Source organism: Miniopterus schreibersii, assembly GCF_964146895.1.
Source record: "Miniopterus schreibersii genome assembly, chromosome: 1".
Lineage (NCBI taxonomy): Eukaryota > Metazoa > Chordata > Mammalia > Chiroptera > Miniopteridae > Miniopterus > Miniopterus schreibersii.
In genome coordinates, this window is record NC_138101.1 from 124,417,429 (window position 1) to 124,440,689 (window position 23,261).

A 23,261-nucleotide genomic window follows, 5' to 3' on the forward strand; every position below is an offset into this window, starting at 1 on the left:
AAGATGGCACAGAAAGTGATACTGATAGAGAAGCAGATGAATCAGCCTAAATATCCAACAAAGCAGCATTGCATTAAACAAAGATACATGCTCAACAAGAATAGTATTCAGTGGTTAAAAGTTGTGTTTCAAAGAAAATTTGACAATATGGAAACAGTCACAATGTATCAGAAGAAAACACAAGTTACATCAAATATTATTTGTAATAGGACCCATGGGATTCTATGGGGAGTAAAGGTAATGGGTATTTTAAATTTTTTTCTTACATTCTCTACATTTTCTTTAATATATATTACATCTTCAAAAAATAAAGTCATTAGGTTTTTTTTAAATATTAGTGTTTATTACCTTGAACATGAAAACAGATGAATCAGAGATCACATTATAAATCCCAGAAGTACTTAAATATAACATGAAATTCAGCAATATATTTTCTAATGCTGGCAGTATTCCTGGCTTTAATTTTTAGTTTCTCAACTTTCTTTCCTTTCAGTGTGTTTACCAATGATGAGCTTATTTTTCTTACCTTTGAAAAGTCCTTTGATACCTCCCATCTTTTTCACCATCTGTGCAAATTTGGTATATTGTGTTAAAAGTTCTTGAACATCTCTCGTTGACACACCTGATCCTCTTGCTACTCTTTGGATTCTTCCTGGTTGCTTACTAAAAACCTTGGCACCATCCGTACTGTCAAGTTCTGCAGGCAAGGGTCAATTACTTTCACTTACATACAATTAACATTCACTGTGAAAGCAGTTATGTGACAGTATCTTACACACATAAAAGCAAATAAAATGGTCAAACCACCACCAGATTTAACAAATGTTATCACCTGCCCTGTCTACCCGATTTTTAAAAGTTAAACAAGGAATATATTCAAAAGAATATCTATAATATTCATAAGCTATAAAAAAGCAAATACCCCACAGTTTAAGTAAAACAGAACATTCTAAAAACCTTTGAAACCCATGTCCACCCTTTCTTTTTAAAAATATGTTCTTATTGATTTCAGAGAGAGGAAGGGAGACAAAGAGACAAACATCAATGATGAGTCACTGATCAGTTGCCTCCTTATATCTAACTGCTCCTCAGAGCATATACTAGGGCTAAAAGGTATATTTCAAAAAAGAATAAAAGAGCTCACCTTAGCTCTAAATACTAGTAACCTTTAGATCATAAATTTAGGCATATAAGCAGAAGTAGGTAGCTCTACCTATAATCATCAGAGTAGCTATTATATTTCCTATTATCAAGTAATTACTACTAGTATTTTAATCCTTTCTGTAACATAAAGAATGAGTTAATTCCCTTCAGTGTTTTGATAACTCTTAGAATATGACATACATTTCTTTTGGTGTTAGTTGCACACAATCTCAGAAATGAGATGGCCTTCAGTCAAAATTTCTTATTATGTCTGCATTCTCTCTACAACATCCCTCAGTAAGTGGTCATCTTGCCTTGGTCTTAATATCCCCAGGAGACATAACCCACTATCTAACATAAGGTAATCCATACCATTTTATTATTTCTGTAATTATGGGAAATCTTTTCACATATTAAAATGGAATATGTTTTCCTAGTACTTTTTCCCATTTGCATAAATGTCCCCTTGCCAGGCACAAAGAATAAGGCTTTCAAATATTTGAGAGCCACATGTGACCTATGAATTTTCTCTGGGTGACAAATATCCAACTCTTTCGACCATTCCTTTTATAACATGGCTTAGAACCCCATTTATCATCCTGATTTCCTAAATACAACTTCTAATTTGTTATACCCTCTAAGCATACTGCCCAGAAGTAAACTGAAATCCAGGTGAAGTTTGATTACCAAAACAATACAAATAAAGATCAAATTGTCTCATAATAAGCTTATAGTCCATTAAAACCTCTAAATCCATTTCATAAATGCAGCTTTTAAGCCATATCTTCATTATAAAATATTTAGGAAATGTGTATCATATTTCTTCCAAGAGTTCAAACAGAGTTAGAGAAAGAAGGTAAGCTAATAATATCCCATCATGGTAAGCAATATGATAGAGTTAAGCAAATAGCAGAAGGAGACATAGTTTAAAGAAGAAAGGAAGTCAGGAAGAGCTCCATGTGGTGGTTTCTCTTTAACTGAGTAGTCCTGAAGGACAAGTATGAGGTAAGTACAGAAGAGAAAGAAGCAAGGGACATTCTAGGAAGTAGAACATAGATTCCTACAGTAATAATTGTGTGTAGAAGGAACCAAGCATGGCTAAGAGCTGAGAGATTTAAGAAGCTGCCAAAGTAGGTAAGGGCAAGGTTATAACAGAACTTGTACGCCAAGCTTAGGAGTTTAGAATTCATCATGAAGACAATAAAGAACAAGTGAAAGATTCTGACCCCAGAACTATTATGTTTAGAAAGACCACTCTTGTGGCAGTGAGGAAGAAAGATTGAAAAGATGAGTGAAAAAAGAGAAAGGGAAATGTTAGGAGGCTAATATAGCAATCCAGGTAAGAAATGATGAGTGTATGAACTAATGCAGGGGATATAAAGGCAAAGAAAACAGAGAATACATGAGAAATATTTAGGAATAGAACTCACTAAAATCTAAGGTGATGTTAAGGTTTCTATATTCCACGTGAAGTGGTAAAACACTGATACAAGTAGCTATGGTAAGTTAAACATGTAGATATATTGTAATACCTAGAGCAACCACTAAGAAAACTATTCAGAGATATACTCAAAAACACCATAGGTACATTACAGTAATGTTCAAGTAACCCACAGGCAAGTAAAAAAGAGAAAGTAGAAGAACAAAATCAGAGGGAACAAACAGAATAATAAAATGACAGAACTAAATCCTAATACATGAATAATGTATCAGTTAAAAGAGATCATCAAAATATATTAAAAGAAAAAACAACCCAATTACATGAAACTCACTTCAAGTATGATACAGGTAGGTTAAAAGCAAAAGGCTGGAAAAAGATACACAATGTAAAAAACTAATTAAAAAAAGCTGAAGCCCGGCCAGTTTGGCTCAGTTGTTAAGCCATCGACCCATGCACCAAGAGGCTGCAGGTTGATTCCCAGTCAGGGCACATGCCCAGGTTGTGACCAGGTCCCTAGTAGGCGTGCAGGAGGAAGCCAATCAATGGTTCTCTCTCATCGATGTTTCTCTCTCTCTCTCCCTCTCCCTTCTTCTTTATGAAATTAATAAAAATAAAAAATAAAAAGTCGAAGTGGTTGCATTAATATCAAAGTAGATCAGGAACAAAGGAGGGCATTACATACAATTTGATGAAAGGATGATTCACCAAGGAGACATAACAATTCTAAATGTGTATGCGCCCAATAAAAGAGCTTCAAAATACATAAAGCAAAGCTGACACAACTGAAAGAGAAGTTAGGCACTTCAATACCTCTACCTCTACAATCAACAGAACCACTAGGACGAAAGTCAATAAGGATATAAATCAAAGGTGACCCCCGTTTCTAGCTTGGGTGACTGAGTAGACAGAAGTATCACTAAGGGAGAAGCACTACCTTTTGGATCTGATATACCTCAGAAAACTTTCAAACATGAAAAGAGAGATGTCTGTCCATCATTTAGTGAGCACCTAGAGAGAAGGTGGTCCAGAGTGTAGACTCTTGAGCCAGAATAACGGAGTTTGAAGCCCAGCCTCTCTCCACTCTCTAGGCTAGTGATCTTGATGAAATTACTCAACTTTCCTGTTTGTCAGTTTCCTAATCTGTAAAAGCTAGATAACAATGGATTTTGACCCCAGAATTGTCCCTTAAGAGTTGTTGTGAAAATTAAGTGGGTTAATATATGTTCAGTGCTCAGGACAGTGCCTAGGACAGAGTATAGCATAGAGTAAATATTCCAGATATGGCTGCAATTATTAATTCTACAGGCAAAACTTCTTGCAGTGTTGAAGATATAGAGATAAGACACAATCTTATTTAAGTTATTGTGAAAGCCTAGAGCTTAGGAAAGAGGTAGAGATTACATTAAAAAAAAAAAAAAAAGCCTGAATTTCTTTGTAAATGAGGCCAGAAGTGAAGTGGTAGAGTAGAAAGCCTAAAAAAATGGTATGTTCGGTATACTTGCTGGATCGAATCAGAAAGGGTGCTTAAAAACTAGTAAAAAGATAAACGGGTCATGGGACTAAAGATGCTAATGGAATGAGAACGAGATAAGACTTGAAATATAGAAGGCAGTGATAATAAAGGATTAGAGAGAAAGAGCAATATACCTAATCTGAGAAGACTGAAAACTGAACAATCAGTTTCAGAGCAAAATAAGTTTGCAAACATTGCTTAAACTATCCCTCTCCTATAAATCCCATTTCATGTTAACATATTAGATCTCTGGCACTTATAATAAACTTAACAGCTTTTTTAACCCGCATTCCACCAAATTTATTTGACTATAGAACTCCCCCCCTTTTAAGTTCTTTCTACCAACATCATGAAGAACTAGTGTTGTTTCCACGGAACTCATTTGGAGAAGCAGTGTACAAGACCTTTCTCTTAATGATGAAGTCCACCTACTAATCATTAACCTCTGATTATGAGCTTTCAAATACAAATCTACCTAACAAAACTCTTGCAGTTTCAATTTTTTCCCATCTTGTCCACAAGACCACAGTGAAACTCTCAACTTGCTGATATTCAGAACAAGTAATCTACCATCTTACCTTGATCATTCATACTATCCATTATCGTCATTAATTTCTTTAGCCTTGCCATTGACTCCTGTTCATTTCCTTTGCTCATAAAATCTGTTCCAAAACCAGGGATCATCCCCTAAAACAGACATATTTAAACATAAAATCAATAATAGCTTGAGATGGATTATTCAGAATGTTGGCATTTAATTATTGGCTTTAATACTGACTCTAAGTTTTTAAAGTATATATATTTTACGCAAATATTAAAAATAATTAAAGCAAGTACATCTGTTCTTAGAAATTTTAATGAAAACCAAAAGAAGTTAGAAAAAAACTTTTTAGGATAACTAACCAAGATTTGACTGAAGGGGCCCATTTTCATAATATTTTGAAACTGTTCATACATGTCTCGCAACGTAAACTGACCTGAAATATAATGAGTCAGATATATTAGAGAATATACATTTCATTTAATAAAACTAATATTTTCTTTAATCATGGGTTCATCTTGAAGCACACTTACAAAACATCCAATCAATAAATATTCACTGAGCAGTTACTATGTGCAAGATCATAGAATCAGAGGAGAATATAGAGATACACAGATTCTGTCCTAGAGAAGTTTACATTCTATCAGAGAAAGTGGAATAAACACATACATAAGAAACTTGAAAATATGGCAGACAAACTATACCTACTAGGATGACTATACTTAAAAAGCCTGACAATACCAAAAGTTAAAGAAGATGTAGAGCCCATAGTAATCTTGAGAAGAACAAAGTTGGAGGAATCACACTACCTGATATCAAACTATACTACAAGGCCATAGTAATCAAAACAGCATGGTGCTGGCATAAAAACAGACATGTAAATCAAAGGAATAGAATAGAGAGCCCAGAAATAAACACATGCCTCTATGGTCAAATAATATTTAACAAAGAAGGCAAGAACATACAATGGGAAAAAGTCTATTCAATAAATGATGTTGGGAAAATTGGACAGATACTTGCAAAGAAAATGAAACTAGACACCTTTTTACACCATATACAAAAATAAACTCAAACTGGATTAAAGACTTAAATGTTAGACTCAAAACCATAAAAATTCTAGAAGAAAACAGACAGTAAAATCTTGGACATTTCTCATTGCTATATTTTTTCTGACATATGTCCTTGGGCAAAAGAAACAAAAGAAAAAATAAACAAATGGACTACATCAAATTAAAAAGGTTTTGCACAGCAAAGGAAACCAACAAAATAAAAAGACAATCCACTGAATGGGAGAACATATTTGCCAATGATACATCTGATAAGGGGTTAATATCCAAAATTTATAAAAAACTTAATACAGCTCAACACCAGAAAAGCAAACAATCCAACTGAAAATGGGCAAAGGACCTGAATAGACACTTCAAAGAGGATATACAGATGGCCAATAGACATATGAAAAATGCTCAATGTCACAAATTAAAACCACAATGAGATATCACCTCACACCTGTCAGAATGGCTATCATTAATAAATCAACAATTAAGAGTTACTGAGGTTATGAAGAAGGAACCCTCGAGTACTGTTGGTGGGAATGCAGATTGGTGCAGCCACTGCAGTATGGAGTTACCTCAAAAAATTAAAAATTGAATTGCCTTATGACCCAGCGATTCCACTTCTGGGAATATCTCTGAAGAAACTTGAAAAATTGATTTGAAAGAATATATGCACCCCTATGTTCAATGCAGTGCTATTTACAATAGCCAAGATTTGGAGGCAGCCCAAATGCCCACCAGTAGATGAATGGATAAAAAAGCTGTAGTATAGCCTGGCCGGAGCGGCTCAGTTGGCTGAGTGTCATCCTGTGCACTGAAAGGTTGCCGGTTCAACTCCCAGTCAGAGCACATAACTGGGTTGTGGGTTCATTCCCCAGTTGGGGCACGTACAGAAGGGAACTGATAGATGATTCTCTCTCATACTGATGTTTCTCTCTCTCTCTCCCTCCCTCTCTCTTTCTCTCAGCATGTCCTCAAATGAGGATTTAAAAAAAAAAATTAAAAAATCGGTGGTACATTTGCACAATGGAATATACTACTCGGCTACAAAAAAAGAGGGAGAAGGAAGTCTTACCCTTTGCGACAGCACGGATGGACCTGGAGAGTATTATGCTAAGTGAAATGAGCCAGTCAGGGAAAGATAAGTGCCATATGATTTTGCTTATATGTGGAATCTAATGAACAAAATAAACTAACAGCAGCAGCAAAAAAAGATGCGGAACAAGCAGAACTTTCATATGCTGGTGATAATATAAAATGGCAAAAACACTTTAGATTATTATTTGGAGTTTCTTAAACAGCTTAGCTGTCCACGAACTGGGATATGGATAGACTGTGAATGAAATACTACTCAGTGATTAAAGATCAGGCTATAGGTAAGTACAACTATATTATGCTGAGTCAAAGAAACCAGATGGGGGGGAAAGGGACATACTCAAGGATTCCTATGATTTACTGGGAAGAGAACAAACTTTCTGGAATTATGGAAATGCTCTGTGTTAGAGTGTGGATTATTGTGCATTTGTCAAAACTGAAATAATATCTTAATGATCAGTGCATTTCATTATATGCAAATTAACTTCAATTAAAAAAACAATTAACAATACAAAGAAGTACTTTCTATTTATGTCCTAAAGCTACAAATGAGAAAGGTATATGGTTTTAGGCATTCTTAATTTGAAGTGGCAGTAAAATATCTTAAAAAGAAATGTTAAACAGCAGGCAGCTAAAAATGCAGAATTAAACAGTGGTAGAGAAGGTTAAGGCTGGAATACCTATTTGGCCATTATACAGAAGTGACAATTGAAGCTATGATGACATAGGAAATCCACTGTCATGGAACCCAAGTGAAGAGTTTAAAAATAGAAAAGGCAAATAACCATTAAATATTGGGAACCAAGGAAAAAGAAAGGTCATTACATTTGGAAATTAGGAGGCCCGTAGTGACCTCAGAAATGAATAGAATGTTAAGAATAGAAGCAAAATGTGGAAAGACATAAGGAATGACCCAGGAGTCAGAAAGTAGACTGACTAGGAATATATTACTCAGTGTAGTGTGGTAGTGAAAGCAGTGGTGGAGCCAGTTAAGATAGTGGAAGGCAGGGGGAAAGAATCACCAATAAAGGATAGATTCATTCATTCAGCAAATATTTACTAAAGGCCTACTGAGTGTCAGAAACGGAACTAGGTACCACAAACATAAAAGTAACCTCCTTTGATCTTCAAGTAGGAAAGACAGAGACAAAATAATTATAATGAATCATACAACAATTACAGGGTGCAATGGAAACAAACAGCATAGGATTCTCCTTATCCTAGGAAGCAGGAAAATGTCACTGAAGGACATTTAGGGAGAGACCTGAAGTATGTAGGAATTAGCCAGTTTAGCAGAGGAGAGGAGGGTAGAAGTAGAAAGAAGAGAGGATACTTAACAGGCAAGTAGCAAGGGCAAAGGCTCAAAGCTGAGAGACAGCAAAACATCTTTGAGAAACAGAGCAATTCAGCATGACTGGCACATGGAATGCTAAGAATAATAGTGTCAAAATGACATGAAAGATGTAGGCTAGATGGCAGTCATTTAAAAACATTTTAAGGGCAATGGGAAGCCACTGAAAAGATTTTAAGAAAGGCAGAAATGGGATCAGATATGCATTCTGAAAGACTGTTTTGGCTGCAGTATAAAAATCAGATCCAAGGGGAAGAATACAAAAAACTAGATGTTATAAGACTTAGAATAAACAACCTCAGCAAGAGATGAACTTGCACAGATGCAGAGCAGCTAGAGAGAAGGGGGTGGAATGAAGATAATTAGGAGGAAGAATCAGTAGGGCTAATTGGCTGACAGGAATGGGGTACGCAGTGAGGAAATGATGAGTCAATGACAACACCCTCTGACAGGCAAAAAAAGAAATGATGCTATCATTCACTGATGATAACAATGGTGGGGAGGAGGTGGGGATGGGAAGATAAGGATATGTTGAATTTGAAGTGCCTATGGAATATCCAAGAATTGTCTAGTGAACATATAGATATGAGTTGAAACTCTAGAGAAAGAAGATGGCATAGAATGATCCCTGAAAAACATCAACATAAAAGAGAGGTAAATGCCTAGGTACATAACAAGATGAGTGAGGAGTAGCAAAAAGACAAGACAGCATGTAACCGTGAAAATTAAGAGTAATAACTTTTTGAGAAAAATGAAAATGATCAATACTATTGTTGAATGTTTCTGATATACTGGACATTTACATACATTTGATAATTTAATCTTCACAAAACTCTATGAAGAAGAAACTTAGTATTATCTACTTTTTACAGATAAGGAAATTGAGGTTATATAATTTAAAATAGTATGTTAAAGAACCTGAGATCTTACTCACAATGATATATTTCTCTATTTTAATGTGGAGTGAAGAAAATATGTGTTTGTATATTTAATTTCATTCTCTTAGGTTTCTTTTTATATATTTTATCATATATAATTTTAAGTAACCAAACAGATTAGAAGAGTGTTCTAAACTTTTAGCCTGTTTTACCTCAAGGAACCTGCTGAAAGTCTCAATTTTAACTTTAAGGCACTTTGATTACAAGAAAAAAAATCTAATTTTATAATTGCTCAGATGTCTGAGATTTAAAATGATATGCATATAAATCACCTAAAAAATAAACATTTCAGGAATTGACTTTAGTAACAGATTTATCCTTTCAAACAAATTAATACTAATTTTATTAAAAAGAAAGCAAGAGAAGATATCTGAGATAAAACACTTTTGTCTACTCATATACCATGTTTCAACTTCTCTATAAGTGCTTCATTGTCATCCAACTTCAACTCGTTGACTTTATCTATCAGTCCTTCAATGTCACCCATACCTATAATACCGAAAAAGTAAAATTAACAACAGTATACCTTACTTTACATTACACAAAATACATGCACATACATAATAACCCTGAGAGGCAGGTCTGTTATTTCTATTCCACTTTATAGGTGAGAAAACTGAAGCTAGAGAGGTTAAGTGACAAAGCAGAGACTCCAACCCAAGGTTTAATTCCAAATTCCACACTCTCTATAACACCTGGAGACATTACGAAAATTTTACTGCCATTAGCACTGCTATTAGTACAACCACATATTTTTGTATTGTGCAATAAAACTTTTCCAAAGAATTTGCCATTTATCTAAATAGCTCACGTTACCACTCTAACCACAGAAAGCAGATACCCACCATCTCTATTTTACAGGGGAGGAAGATAAATCATAGAAGGACATGATTTTCCTGAACTAGTTAGTGAGAGGGCAGGATTAAAATCCTAATCTGTCCTAAAAATTCATGCTATTTCTTGAAGATTTTTGTGTATCCTACCATCATACATACCAAGAAGTTTGCTGATGAAAGGCTGTGTTTTGAAAGGTTCAAAGTCATCTATATGTTCCCCTGTACCAATGAAAATAATTGGACTTTTTGTGGCAGCAACTCTGCAAAAAGAAAATATAAAAGGAAAACAAATTTCTTGCATATTTCAAAGCTAATTAGACAGAGGTACATAGATCAAGTTTCTTTTAACTAGTTAAAATAGAACTATATATCAGAGGGACTCCAAAATTTTGTTTCTATTTAAACTTCTTTTATAGACTATATTAGTACACTATTGGAATATATTTTAAATGATCAATAAGAAAGCCATACACACACACACACACCCCATATAAGCCTAAGACATAGGACAAGAGTATCAATGATACTTACGCACTGAGTGCACCACCTCCTTTTGCATGGCCATCAAGTTTTGTCACAATTACTGAGGCTACATCTACTTTATCTTTAAAAGCCTTAGCCTGGGCTTCACAAGCCTGACCAATGGAAGCATCCATCACATAAACAATGTTATCAGGTTGCTAGAAAATTTAAATAGAAAAGAAACATTTTTCCTGATCTTCAGCAATTTCATCATTAGAAGCTATATAAAATATTTATTATAAATATTCATTCAATCAAATAAATATTGAGGAAGTACTATGTACTAGGTACCATTTAGGTCCTGAGACAAAGAGATGAATAAGAAAATCCTTGTCCTCGTGGGACTTAACATTCTAGTCAGAGGAGACTGATCATAAATAGGTGTACAACAATTAAAATGGGGCAGAGAATATCAGTTTTGGGGTGAACAAGACTTCTTTAAGTAGGGAAGTTAGGGAAGGCCTCTCTGGAGGTAGCATTTGAGCCAAGGCCTAAATAAACAGAAAAAAGTTATACAAAGATCTGGAAGAATCACAATGTAGGCAAAGAAAAGAGCAAAAGTGAGTCAGAGAAAAATAAAAAGTAGAAGAGTATGCACAGAAACCAAATTGAATAAAACTGAGGTAAGGCTATTTCCCTTAGCTCTCCTTAACTAGGTCAAAATAGTGGCATAGCTAAAAAGAAACTTATTAGAATTAACCATTAATCAAAGAATTACGGCTTCTATCCCAATGTGCTATGGATTACCTATAAACTGCTTCTTTTCCCCAAATTACTTTCATCAAATTTTTAAAGAGACACTAAGTGATGACTAGTATTTTAAAATGCTTCATTCTGAAAAATCTTTGAAAATTCAACTGAAATAAATGTTTCTAATTTAATTTAAATATTTACAGAAAGGAAATGCAACAGTTATTAGATTAATTCTTAAATTTTTTGTTTGTTATATTTTCTTATACATAATAATAAGATAAATGAGACAGGAAATTATTTTTCTGATACTTGCTCATGAAAATTTCATACTTAATGTAGAGAAGATTAAGTCCTTCTCATACAGAGAGAGGTACCCAAAACAAAAATAAATTACTTGGAATCTGTCTTACATGCAAAAAATAATTTATATAGATGATAAACTCAATCAGGGTTTACAATGAAATTAACCAAAGTCTTTATAATGTTAAACTGAAGCTACTTACTATAGCATTAGCAACTTGAAGCATTTCTTCAAACAAAGAGTCTTCTTGTTTATGACGGCCACTTGTATCAACAATTATAATTTCAAAATTTTCATTTTTGAATTTCTCCACTCCTTCAGAGGCAATGATAACAGGATCCATTTCTGTATAGCTATTTAACATGGACAAATGATTTAACAACCACAACAGCAAAACATCCTTTAATCTATTTTGAAAAAGTCATAATGATCTCAATTTCAATTTAGAAGAATAAAAACTAGTAAGTATTAAATATAGCAATTTACTTCTCAATCAGCATGAAGCAGTATCTAGTTTTCCAATTACAAAATCCTATATAATTCTTGCATGTCTTTTCTGAATAAGTTGTGTTTCCTTCAATTTTTTAAAATACAGTAACTGAACTTATGTTACCTCGTGTTTCAAACATTTTCTTTAATACAGTAGTTGAATTTGTCTTACCTAGTGTTTCATACATGCTTTTCCAATTTTTTAAAAATTTTTTTTTTAACATATCTTTATTGATTTCAGAGAGAGGAAAGGAGAGGGGGAGAGAAAGGTAGAAACATCAATGATGAGCGAGTCATTGATCAGCTGCCTCCCGAATGCCCCTGACTGGGATTGAGCCCTCAACCCGGGCATGTGCCCTGACCGGGAACCAAACCCCAATCACCTGGATCCTAGGTTGATGCTCAACCGCTGAGCCACGCCCGGCCGGGCCATGCTTTTCCATTTCATACCCTTTTGTAACCATGACAAAAACCATTAAATGTTCCTGTAAAACATGGCTTTTAGGCTAGACAGCATTCCATCAGATGGCTATGCTATCATTTACTAAATAAATGTCCTATTGTTGGTCATTTAGGTTTTTCTAAGTTTTTGCTATTAATAATATAACCAATATGAGAAATACATATATGTTGATTCTTTGAAATTGTTATGACACACTCCTCCAGGTTGAACTTGGATAAGATGATCTGATCATTTAGATTTTTGGTTTTTAAAACGAAAATGTCCTCCACAAAGTTTAATTTCACTCCTACTGCACTACATTTTTACAATCCTCAAAAATCTTTTCAATTTGAAAATCAAAAAATGACATCACATTTTAACTTATATTCTCTTGATTAGTGGCAACTTTTTACACCACCAATACTGACAAATGAAAAAAAATAATCTTCAAAAAAAAATGTTTTTCCCCTAAAACAACAACTACAAAAATCAAGTAGAAAATACACTTAATAAGAATATGTGTGAGCCCAACTGGGCGTGGCCCAGTGGTTGAGCATTGACTTAGGATCCAGGAGATCGAGGTTTGATTCCCTGTCAGGGCACATGCCTGGGTGGTAGGCTTGATCCCCAGTCAGGGGCATGCAGGAGGCAGCAGATCAATGACGACTCTCTCATCATTGACGTTTCTATCTCTCTCTCCCTCTCCCTTCCTCTCTCTGAAATCAATAAAGATATATTAATAAAAAGTTTAAAAAGAATATGTGTGAGATTTAAATGAAGGAAATTACTAGTGAAGGACATTTTTCCCTAAATTAACTAATTTCAATCTAGTTCCAACAAAAATCTTGGGGTAATTTTTCTTTTTGAAATTTAATAAAGAATTCAAAATGTATCCAGGGAAGTAAGCTGGTTAGAATAGGCAAGAAAACACTGAAAAAGAAGATAAAGGTTAGTTATTACCAGATATTTTATATGTAAGGTACAATTAAAATTCATAAATGTGTAAAAAAATATTATCAAAGACATTTGTAAAGAAATTGATTAATTATATACATACATACAAAGGAATACAATGATGTTACAGAAAAATAATTCCCTTAAACAGAATGTTGTCTTTTACAGAATTATTAAAATCCCATTTTCTTAGTAATTGTTTTAATGAAGTATAACATACATAGAAAAGTCATACAAATTATCAACTCAATGAATTTTCAAAAGGCAAACACACTTAGACCAAGACACGAGACAACCAGGGAAGCTACACTGACACTCTCCCAGGACCAAACTGGAATTACAACTAAAATATAGAAAAACCATCCTGAACAATCATCTGCAACTGAAGACTAGCTGGAGAGCACCCTCAGGACCAAGGAGGAAAGGTGGAGACCACATAGAGACTGGTAGGAAGTGTGGAGGCACACGAGGGCTGGCTGGGCTCCCACAGGCAGCAGCTGAAGATCCCGAGGGATATCTTAGCTGGAGGGGATTCCCACTGAGAACTCTTCGGCCTAAATCCCAAGCTGGGCTCTCCAGCCTAAAGCATCAGAACTGAGAAAGGTGCCCACATAACATCTGGCTGTGAAAAGCAACAAGGTTTCTATCTGCCAGGAAAGAAGTCTGGAAATGTAGGCAAACACAGAAAGTTTTGTGTGCAGCCACTCACCTTGGACTTTGGTGAAGGGAGGGCAGAGTAGACTAGAGGTGTGTGAGGAGAATTCAGGCGTGCTGGTAGGGGGAACAGAGCTCAGAGGGCAGCCATCTGGATTCCTGTGCTGAGTCATTCCCCCATACAGCAGAGGACATATTTCTCAGGCAGACATTTACAGTCCAAGCAGTTTTTGCCTAGGGGGGAAGCAATTGCTCCACCCTGCTGGAACACCTCTCACCCCACCCTGTGGAGTTTCTAAAGCCTAAGGCTCATTTAGAGACTGAATAACTGCCTCTGGGTACTTTGAGTCTTTGCCTGATTTGCTTCAAGACACAGGGCTTGGAAAAGCAGGCCTTGGTGCTCATCTCAGTCCTGTCCGAACACACCCAGTCCCAGCAGAGAAAACCACAGCTGTGGAGTGGGGAAAACTTCAAACAGGGTACTCAAGACCAGTCACAAACAGCATTTGATATTGGCCTGCACCAGAGACCACCCAAAAGACTGGGAGTCCTAGCAGATCTAACTAATACACAGAAACAAATCCAAACAGGCAGTCAAAATGGGGAGACAAAAAAACAAGCACCAAATGAAAGAACAAAAGAATTCTCCAGAAGAGATAAATGGAATGCAGATAAGCAATCTAACAGATAAAGAGTTCAGAATACTAATCATAAGGATACTCAACAGCATGAACAAAGATATCAAAACGATGAGGAAAATTAAGAATGACATAGTAGAAATTAAAAAACACTAGAAGGAATAAACAGCAGATTAGTGGAAGCTGAGGACTGCATCAGCAAATTAGTAGACAGGGTAGAAAAAGGTCACCCAGAGAACCAAAAAGAAAAAACAATTAAAAAAACAGGAGGACAGTTTAAGGGAGCTGTGGGAAAACATGAAATGTAACAATATTCACATCATAGGAGTGCCAGAAGGGGGAAAGAATAAGCAAGGGATAAAGAATTTGTTTGAAGAAATAATGGCAGAAAACTTCCCTAGCCTGGTCAAGGAAACAGCCACACAAGTTCAGGAGGCACAAAGAGTCCCAAGGAAGAAGAAACCAAAGAGGCCCATACTCAGACACATCATAATTAAAATGTCAAAAGGTCAAAACCAAGAGAGAATTTTAAAGGCAGCAAGAGAAAAGCAATCTGTTACCTACAAAGAAGCTCCCATAAGGCTGTCAGCTCATTTCTTATCAGAAACTCTACAGGCCAGAAGGGAATGGCATGAAGTATTCAAGGTAATGCAAAACAAAGTTCTGAAACCAAGACTATTCTATCCAGCAAGGCTATCCTTCAGAATAGATAGTGAAATAAAGAGCTTTCCAGACCAAAAAAAAGGCTAAAGGAGTTTATCACTACCAAACCAGCATCGCAAGAAATGTTAAAGGGACTGGTGTAATGAGAAGTCAAAATAGAGAGAATAGAACATAAGCATAAAAAAATAAAATGACAATAGATAAGAACCTATCAATAATAACCTTAAATATAAATGGACTAAATGCTCCCATCAAAGGACATAGGGTAGCTCAATGGAAAACAAAACAAGACTCAAATATATGCTGTCTACAAGAGACCCTCAGAACAAAAGACTCACACGGGCTGAAAAAAAACAAAATAAAATGAAAAAAACTTCTAGAGGGCTTTAAGTAAGATATCAATAGCAATATAGTCATAGTAGGGAACTTTAACACCCCACTGACTCTACTGGATAGATCTTCCAGACAAAAAAATCAACAAGGAGCCTGGCCGGGTGTGGCTCAGTTGCTGAGCCTGGACCGAGGGTCCAGGAGATCATGGTTCGATTCCTGGCCAGGGCACATTCCTGGGCTGCGGGCTTGATCCCCAGTCAGGGGTATACAGGAGGCAGCTGATCAATGATGACTCTCTCACCACTGATGTTTCAACTCCCTCTCTCCTTCTCCCTTCCTCTCTTTGAAATCAATAAAGCTATATTAAAAAAAAAAAAAGTCAATAAGGAAACAGTGATTCTAAATGACATACTGGATTAAGATGGATTTAATTGACATTTACAGGACATTTCACCACAAAGCTGCAGAATATGCATTCTCCTCAAGTGCACATGGGACATTCTCAAAGATAGACCTCATGTTAACACACAAGTCTCTACAAGTTCAGTAAGGTTGAAATCATATTAAGCATCTTCTCGGACATTTACACCATAGAATACTATGCAGTGTAAAATGATGGATCTGCTACTTTTTGAGATAGCATGGTGGGACCTGGAGAGTACTATGCTAAGCATAATAGGCCAGTCAAAGAAAGACAAGTATCACATGATCTTACTCATATGTGGAATCTAATGAACAAAATAAACTGATGAACAAAATAAATCAGAGACATAGAAGCATGGAACAGACTGACAAATCTCAGGGGAAGGCAGGGGTGTGTGTGTGGGGGGTGGGTGTGGGGAGAGATTAACCTAAGAACTTGTATGCATACATGCATAACCCACGGACACAGACAATAGTGTGGTGAAGGCCTAGGAGGAGGAATACAGGGAGGAGAGGATCAATTGGGGGAAAAAAGGAACATTTTTAATACTTTCAACAATAAAGACAAATTAAATTTAAAAAAAAAAGAAAAGAAAAAGAAAAATCAATAAACTATTAAAAAAAGAAAAAACAGAAACAACATAACCAGCACCTCACTTCCTCCCAAGGGTAATCACTATTTGTGTAAGATCCCATTCTAATCAACTCTATAGTGGCATATTCACATACAATAAAATGCACTATTGTAAATGTTCGTTCTGATGAGTTTCACAGTTTACATAATCCATATAACCACTATCACAGCAATCAAGGTACAAAGCATTGTAAAGTTCCATTTCAATTTAAAATGATCGATCTATCATCTATCTATCTATCTATCTATCTATCTATCTATCTATCTATCTATCTATCTATCATCTATCTCATCATCTATCATCTATCCGTCTAATCTTTGTGTTCATTTGATTTGTAAAGACATTAAAAACAAGCACAGATGGACACGCTAAAAACTGGTAAGTTAGGAAGTGAAACTGTTAGTGCTTTCACTTCTTTAATTTAAAACTTTTATTTAAAATAGTGGCTTTTTAAAAAAAGACAGAACAAATAATATGACAGTTCTGTATCTACTGCCTCCCCCGCCAAATGCTATATATAAATTTAATATTGCAGATATAGTTCAAGTTCTCCCTCAGTCTCATTCCTTTCAGCCCTCCAAAAGGAAATAAAGCTCACTAATACTTTAGTCCATACTATGTTGTATGTTTTTTAAGTTAATATGAATAAAGGAGAGATTATTTAATAAATGGTACTGAGAATACTGGTTAAAAATTAATACTCTGGCTTTGGCCATAAGTTCAAGTATCAGTTACATTATATCATTTGCAAATTTTGAGCCCTACAGATATAACTTTATTATCTCTTGATTTTTAAACCTATGCTAGAAACAGTTCTTATCCTAAAAATAAAATTCCTATCATTATTCTTTAATCTTCCTGTTAGAAATTATCATTAAAAAATAACTAAAAGGAAAAAAATTAAAATAAAGAGCATATATAGCCAAAGTTCACTAGCTTTTTTGACCAGCCAAAAAGTAGAAGGTAATGATTAACAAAATAATATCATCTATTTAATTACCCCAATTTTTAGCTTCTTTAAAAGCTTTCTTCCTGAGGGTATAATAAACCACTTACATTAATAATGTTAAGGAAAATGCTATTTCCTCAAACAAGTCCTTCTAAATTCAATCTAGACTCATTTATTTTAATTAATCATTCTAACATATACAAACTACCTGAATGAATAGCAATGTATCAAATGAAGGACAGCAATGACCAGAATCTCTGAGATATCTAAAGACTGTAAGCAATTTTAAGATGATCGAACTTTTTTAAAAAATTGACTTGAGCCCAGGCGGGTGTGGCTCAGCAGTTGAGCGTGGACCTGGGATCCAGGCGATCGGGGTTCGATTCCTGGTCAGGGCACATGCCCGGGTTGTGGGCTCGATCAATGACTCTCTCATCACTGATGTTTCTATCTCTCTCTCTCCCTCTCCTTTCCTCTCTCTGAGGTCAGTAAAGATATATTTAAAAGAAAAAAAATTGACTTGAGAAACATAGACTTGTTGTTCCATTTATTTATGCACTCATTGGTTGATTCTTGTGTGTGCCGACCCACAACCTTGACTTATGGGGACAACATTCTAACAGACTGAGCTACTCCAGTCGGTGCAAATGATAAAACTTTTAAAAATGATGTACTAAAGAAACAAGACAGTATGGAATTCATACTGTGTGTTTAACCGAGAAGTGCTTCAGATAGGTCTTAAAAGAAACAACAGGAATAGAGAGAAGCAGAAGGTCAAAAAGTATGCAAAGGCAGAATTAAAAACTAAATAATGTCTAATCTATCAGGCTGAATCAGAAGAGTCATGTATAATAATAAAAGTTACCAATTTATTAATTATACCCCCACTTTATTCCAGAAAAGATTTAAGCTTACATGTATATATCAGTATAGCATCAAATAGCATCAAATAAAAAGACAGAAAAGACGAGACACTTGAGTATCAGATAGCATCAAATAAAAAGACAGAAAAGACGAGACACTTGAGTATCAAAATAAAAAACAAAAACCCACCTTCCATAGAATGGAATTCTTGCTTTAGTAGCATTCTGTTTTAGTTGGTCAAAAGCCCCTACGAGATAAAGTGTTAATGAGTCCTCAAACTTAAAAATAAAAATTACAGAAAACAAATTTTCAAATTTCAACACATTACCTGCTCTGAATGTGTCTGCACATATTAAACAGGTCTTCCAGCCTTTCCTCTGGTAATAATAAGCTAACTGGGACAGGAAGATTAAAAGATATATAATATCAATAAATACACGCTATTATATACATAATTTTTTCTGTTTGTCCTTATTTACTTAAGGAACTAAGTAAAATCACCACTATTCTCCTGAATGATGTTATTAAATTTTTGATACAGCAACTTTCCTAAAAAGTTTAAATTCTAACTGCCATACAGTCACATTCAACGGATATAAGATGATTAAGCAACAAATGACTATAGTAAAAAATGTAACTATTACTAGTGTTAAGTAAAAATAATAACAAAATCCTTTAAGAAACAATCCTTTGTTTTTTCCTAAGCTATAAAATAGTTGAGGCTTGTGAAACAAAAGGTGGTAACAAAGTTGAGGCACCCAATTCTGGAGGAAAGAATTAAAAATCATAATGAGCCTGGCTGGGCGTGGCTCAGCCGTTGAGCGTCGACCTAGGATTCAGGTGATCAGGGTTCGATTCCCGGTCAGGGCACATGCCTGGGTTGAGGGCTCGATCAATGACTTTCTCATCATTGATGTTTCTGTCTCTCTCTCTCTCTCCTTCCCTCTCTCTGAAATCAATAAAGATATATTTAAAAAATAAAAAAATAATAAAATAAATAAAATGACATTGGGATTAAAAAAAAATCATAATGAATTAAAAAATCAGCAAAAAGATAGGTAAAATAAAAATCTATATTATGTTGGGCATGACACTGTGAAAAAGGAGTCTTGAGCCACAGGAGATAAGGTAAACTTTTTTCCCCCTCTAAAAAATCATATACTCACCTCCTTAAAGGACAGGAAGTCTTTTTGGTAAAAGAAACAGCATAGTTATACATAAAAGTCTTATCATTCTTACAAAAAGCAATCATGAGAGAGACTATGGGGTTACTTTTTCTTATCCTACAAAAAGCTATTACAAATACATAATAGATACATCAAGCAATACAAAACTGTAAAGTCACAATACTATAAAGCCTGATTTAACATAAAATTTGATTTATACAAACATATCTTCTCTATGGCTTTATTTTAAAATTAAGTATAATTTACCTTTGAACATGTGGTAGTTTTACCACTCCCTTGCAATCCAACAAACATGATCACATTCTGTTTTCCTTTAGTGGGTGTCCATGCTTTAACTCCAGGGTCTACAAGCTACATTCCAAAAATAAAATAAACATAAAATCAGGTTAACTATGCTTACATTCAAAACCCCTTTCCCCACGACTTTTAAATTGTAAAAAATAATTTAAGAACATTTGGTATAAAAGGCAATCATTGTTCTACTATTCTAATATAACTCTATTTCCCTTTATACATAGTGAAATTTAAGAACTTAAAATAATGCATTGTGAAGTCATAAGCAAGCCTATACTTCCAAACCAACTCAGAGTAAGAATTTAAGAACATTTTTTAAGACAAAGTAGAATGTAAATAAAATGTGAGACCAAGTTTGAGTCAAAGGAACAATCTACATTAGCATTGCAGAAATATGAAAATATATGTACAGGCCACATATGAATTTTTAAATTTTTAGTAGTGAAATTTAAAAAAGCAAAAACAATTGATATTAACTTTAATATTTTCTTTAACCCAATATGTCCAAAATATTAACATTTCAACATGTAGTCTACACTTAAAAAATAAGATATTTTATATTCCCTCTCCCCATAGGAGGTATTCAAATTTGGCATGTATTTCATACTTACAGCACATCTCAGTTTGGACTAGCCATATTATAAAAGTGCTCAATAACCATATGTGGCTAACAGCTACAATATTGAGATAGCACTTATCTTTATGTTCAATTTGATAAATGTTTATGAGCAAAATTACAAATTACATGTGAAAGAATTTCCAAGTCAGTCAAATGTCAAATTCTCCAATGCCAAAGATTTACTGTTCTATAAATTAAATATATTTAGAGGATAAGTAAAAAATAATCACCAGTTTTATAATGTCAGTGGAAAATGAAGGTTCACACATGAACAGTCCCCAAACTAACGAGCATGGTATTTTTAAAGTTCATTTAAAAAAGTAATTCATTTGCAAGTCAGTTGTTTGGAGCTTGCAACATGGAGCTCTATATGATAATAAAGCCATAATAGTATTTAATGTCCTAGACCAGAGGTCGGCAAACTATGTGTATAAAAAGTTTTAATGGAACACTGCCACACCCATTCACTACTGTTTTTGTGCTACAGCAGCAGAGCTGAGTAGCTGCAACAGAAACCATATGGCCCACAAAACCTAAACTATCTAGTCCTTGAGAGAAAGTTTGCCGAGCTCATGCTAAAGGATACCATGAAAGTCACATAACCCATAATATACCTGAATTTGGAGGAAAGTAATGTTGTAGAGAAGGGAGGAAAAGAACACACATTTTGCCTAGCCTTATTAAGTGAACTTCTGAAATAGGCAAAATCTATCTTAAATATAAATCCACTCCCCTTCCTCCTAGATCCTTTTAGAACACTAATGCTACCCTACATTTACCTCCATTCTCTATATCTCATGGCCCAATCACCTCTCTATGAACCTACTATTTGGAACATATGCATTTTACTGAATTATTACTCTATTAATCTACTCTTCACGCTGCACTCTACAATAACAATACTGAACTTTTTAGTCTGACTCCTTTATAATCATGGTAGTTTGTAAAGGTTAGCTGCTATGTGGAATCTGAAATCTAATTTTAATACTCTATTACAGTGATTTTCAACCTTTTTCATCTCATGGCACACATAAACTAATTACTAAAATTCTGTGGCACGCCAAAAAATATATTGTAGTTTTTACTGATCTAACAAAAAAATAGGTATAATTTTGATTCATTCACACTGGATGGCTGTTGTTGTGCTGGCTTTTGTCATATTTTTATTTGACAATCTAGGGGAAAAGAGGTCAGTGCCCCTGACTAAATAGTCAGGAGTCAGGTATTGTATGTTTTAAAAATTCTTGTGGCACACCAGTTGAAAAATCACTGCTCTATTATTACATTAAATTCTGTTATTGTATCTTGCACTTTGAATGGATCTTGTACTGGTACATGATTTTCAAATATCATACATTAGTCATTTTAAAAATATTGGGATTCACATTCACTATACAATATCAAATAATTTTATTTATTAATATCAATATTGATCTTATCAGAAAAGTAAATATTGGGATGCTGTCAAATTCAATGTAGAGATACAAGTTTCTAGTTTGCACTTGAAAGCTTGAATTTTATCACTGGCCACAATATTGTTAGTTACTTGTCTTAAAATGACAGGCTCACTTTATTTACTTTGGAGAAAATATCTGCCAAATGCCCAAGTCTGAATAACCACAGATTACCTGTTTATTGTACATTCACATAAAAACGGTGATGTAGGAAAAAAGTGGCTTGCAATCAAACAATCACACATGTGTTTTCCTCAAGACAACCATCAAATTTCAGTATGCAGCAAATGGGCTTTCTAGATATTCCACATTTTATCACACAAAATCTTATAAAGACATGTGTATACTCAAGGGTCAAGATTTAATACAATGAATAGTTTCTATTGCTCCATCAAGGATATTCTTAAGTGAAACTGGCAAAATTTTTTATTTTTTTATTTTTTACTGCAAGTATGTGGTAGTAAAGAGTACAATGACTTCTAGTATAGTTTGGTACCACAGCTTTGATTTGTGCCAGGGAGTTTTACCCACAACTGCTTTTGCACAATCAGTGCAAATATCAACACAGTAAAAGAGACAAAAAAGGCAAATAATGTCTTAGTGTTACTGTGAAAACAGTTTGACCTTACATTGTACACCACTGCTCTGGACCATAAGCTTCTAAGTATAAGGACCAGTCTTACTCATCTCTGTTATCATCAGCATTTGGCACACTGCCTAGAATAAGGCAGATACTCAATAAATGCTTCTTAACAAAGCACTTGATGCTCCAGAATTGCCTATAGATGCCAATCCCTAAAAATAACAATTTTTATTCACTCTGTGCTCACCTTAGGTGCTAGATGAAAAGCAATCTGGAAATAATGTGAGCAGTGCTGCAAAGGGAATTTGGAGATCAGACCTGGGTCTGCCACTAACTGGCTGTCTTATTTTCTCAACTGCAAATAAGAAGTATGACTGGACAAGTACTCTGATCCCTTCTCTCTGAATTTCCTTTTTTATTAATTAGTATACAGGACTAAATTGAAATGACATAGCCATCTGAGATAACTAGACTTTTGCAAAGTACTAATCAGCCTGTAGGAACCAAAGGAGTAAATGAAACTAATCACACACATAGTGAAAAACACTAGGAGATCACTAGCAGACATCTGTTCCTCCTTTAAAAAAAAGGGGGGGGCTTTAGTTCCTTCTTTCCACGCCCCCACCATTAGACCCCATACATATTTTTTAAAGC

The 23,261-nt window shown here is 34.7% G+C and overlaps 1 protein-coding gene across 1 annotated transcript in view; it reads right to left on the reverse strand.

The window, feature by feature from the left end:
* The window catches only part of SRP54 (signal recognition particle 54), a 50,732-nt gene that overhangs the window by 3,726 nt on the left and 23,745 nt on the right, over positions 1 to 23,261 (reverse strand). The window contains exons 5-14 of the mRNA XM_081135505.1: positions 19,904 to 20,008; positions 18,799 to 18,865; positions 18,660 to 18,717; positions 11,629 to 11,779; positions 10,442 to 10,590; positions 10,070 to 10,170; positions 9,477 to 9,563; positions 5,001 to 5,074; positions 4,676 to 4,784; positions 527 to 697 (exon numbers count right to left, since the gene is read on the reverse strand). Of these exons, the coding sequence (XP_080991631.1) occupies positions 527 to 697; positions 4,676 to 4,784; positions 5,001 to 5,074; positions 9,477 to 9,563; positions 10,070 to 10,170; positions 10,442 to 10,590; positions 11,629 to 11,779; positions 18,660 to 18,717; positions 18,799 to 18,865; positions 19,904 to 20,008 (1,072 nt within the window). The remainder of the gene's footprint in view (positions 1 to 526; positions 698 to 4,675; positions 4,785 to 5,000; positions 5,075 to 9,476; positions 9,564 to 10,069; positions 10,171 to 10,441; positions 10,591 to 11,628; positions 11,780 to 18,659; positions 18,718 to 18,798; positions 18,866 to 19,903; positions 20,009 to 23,261) is intronic.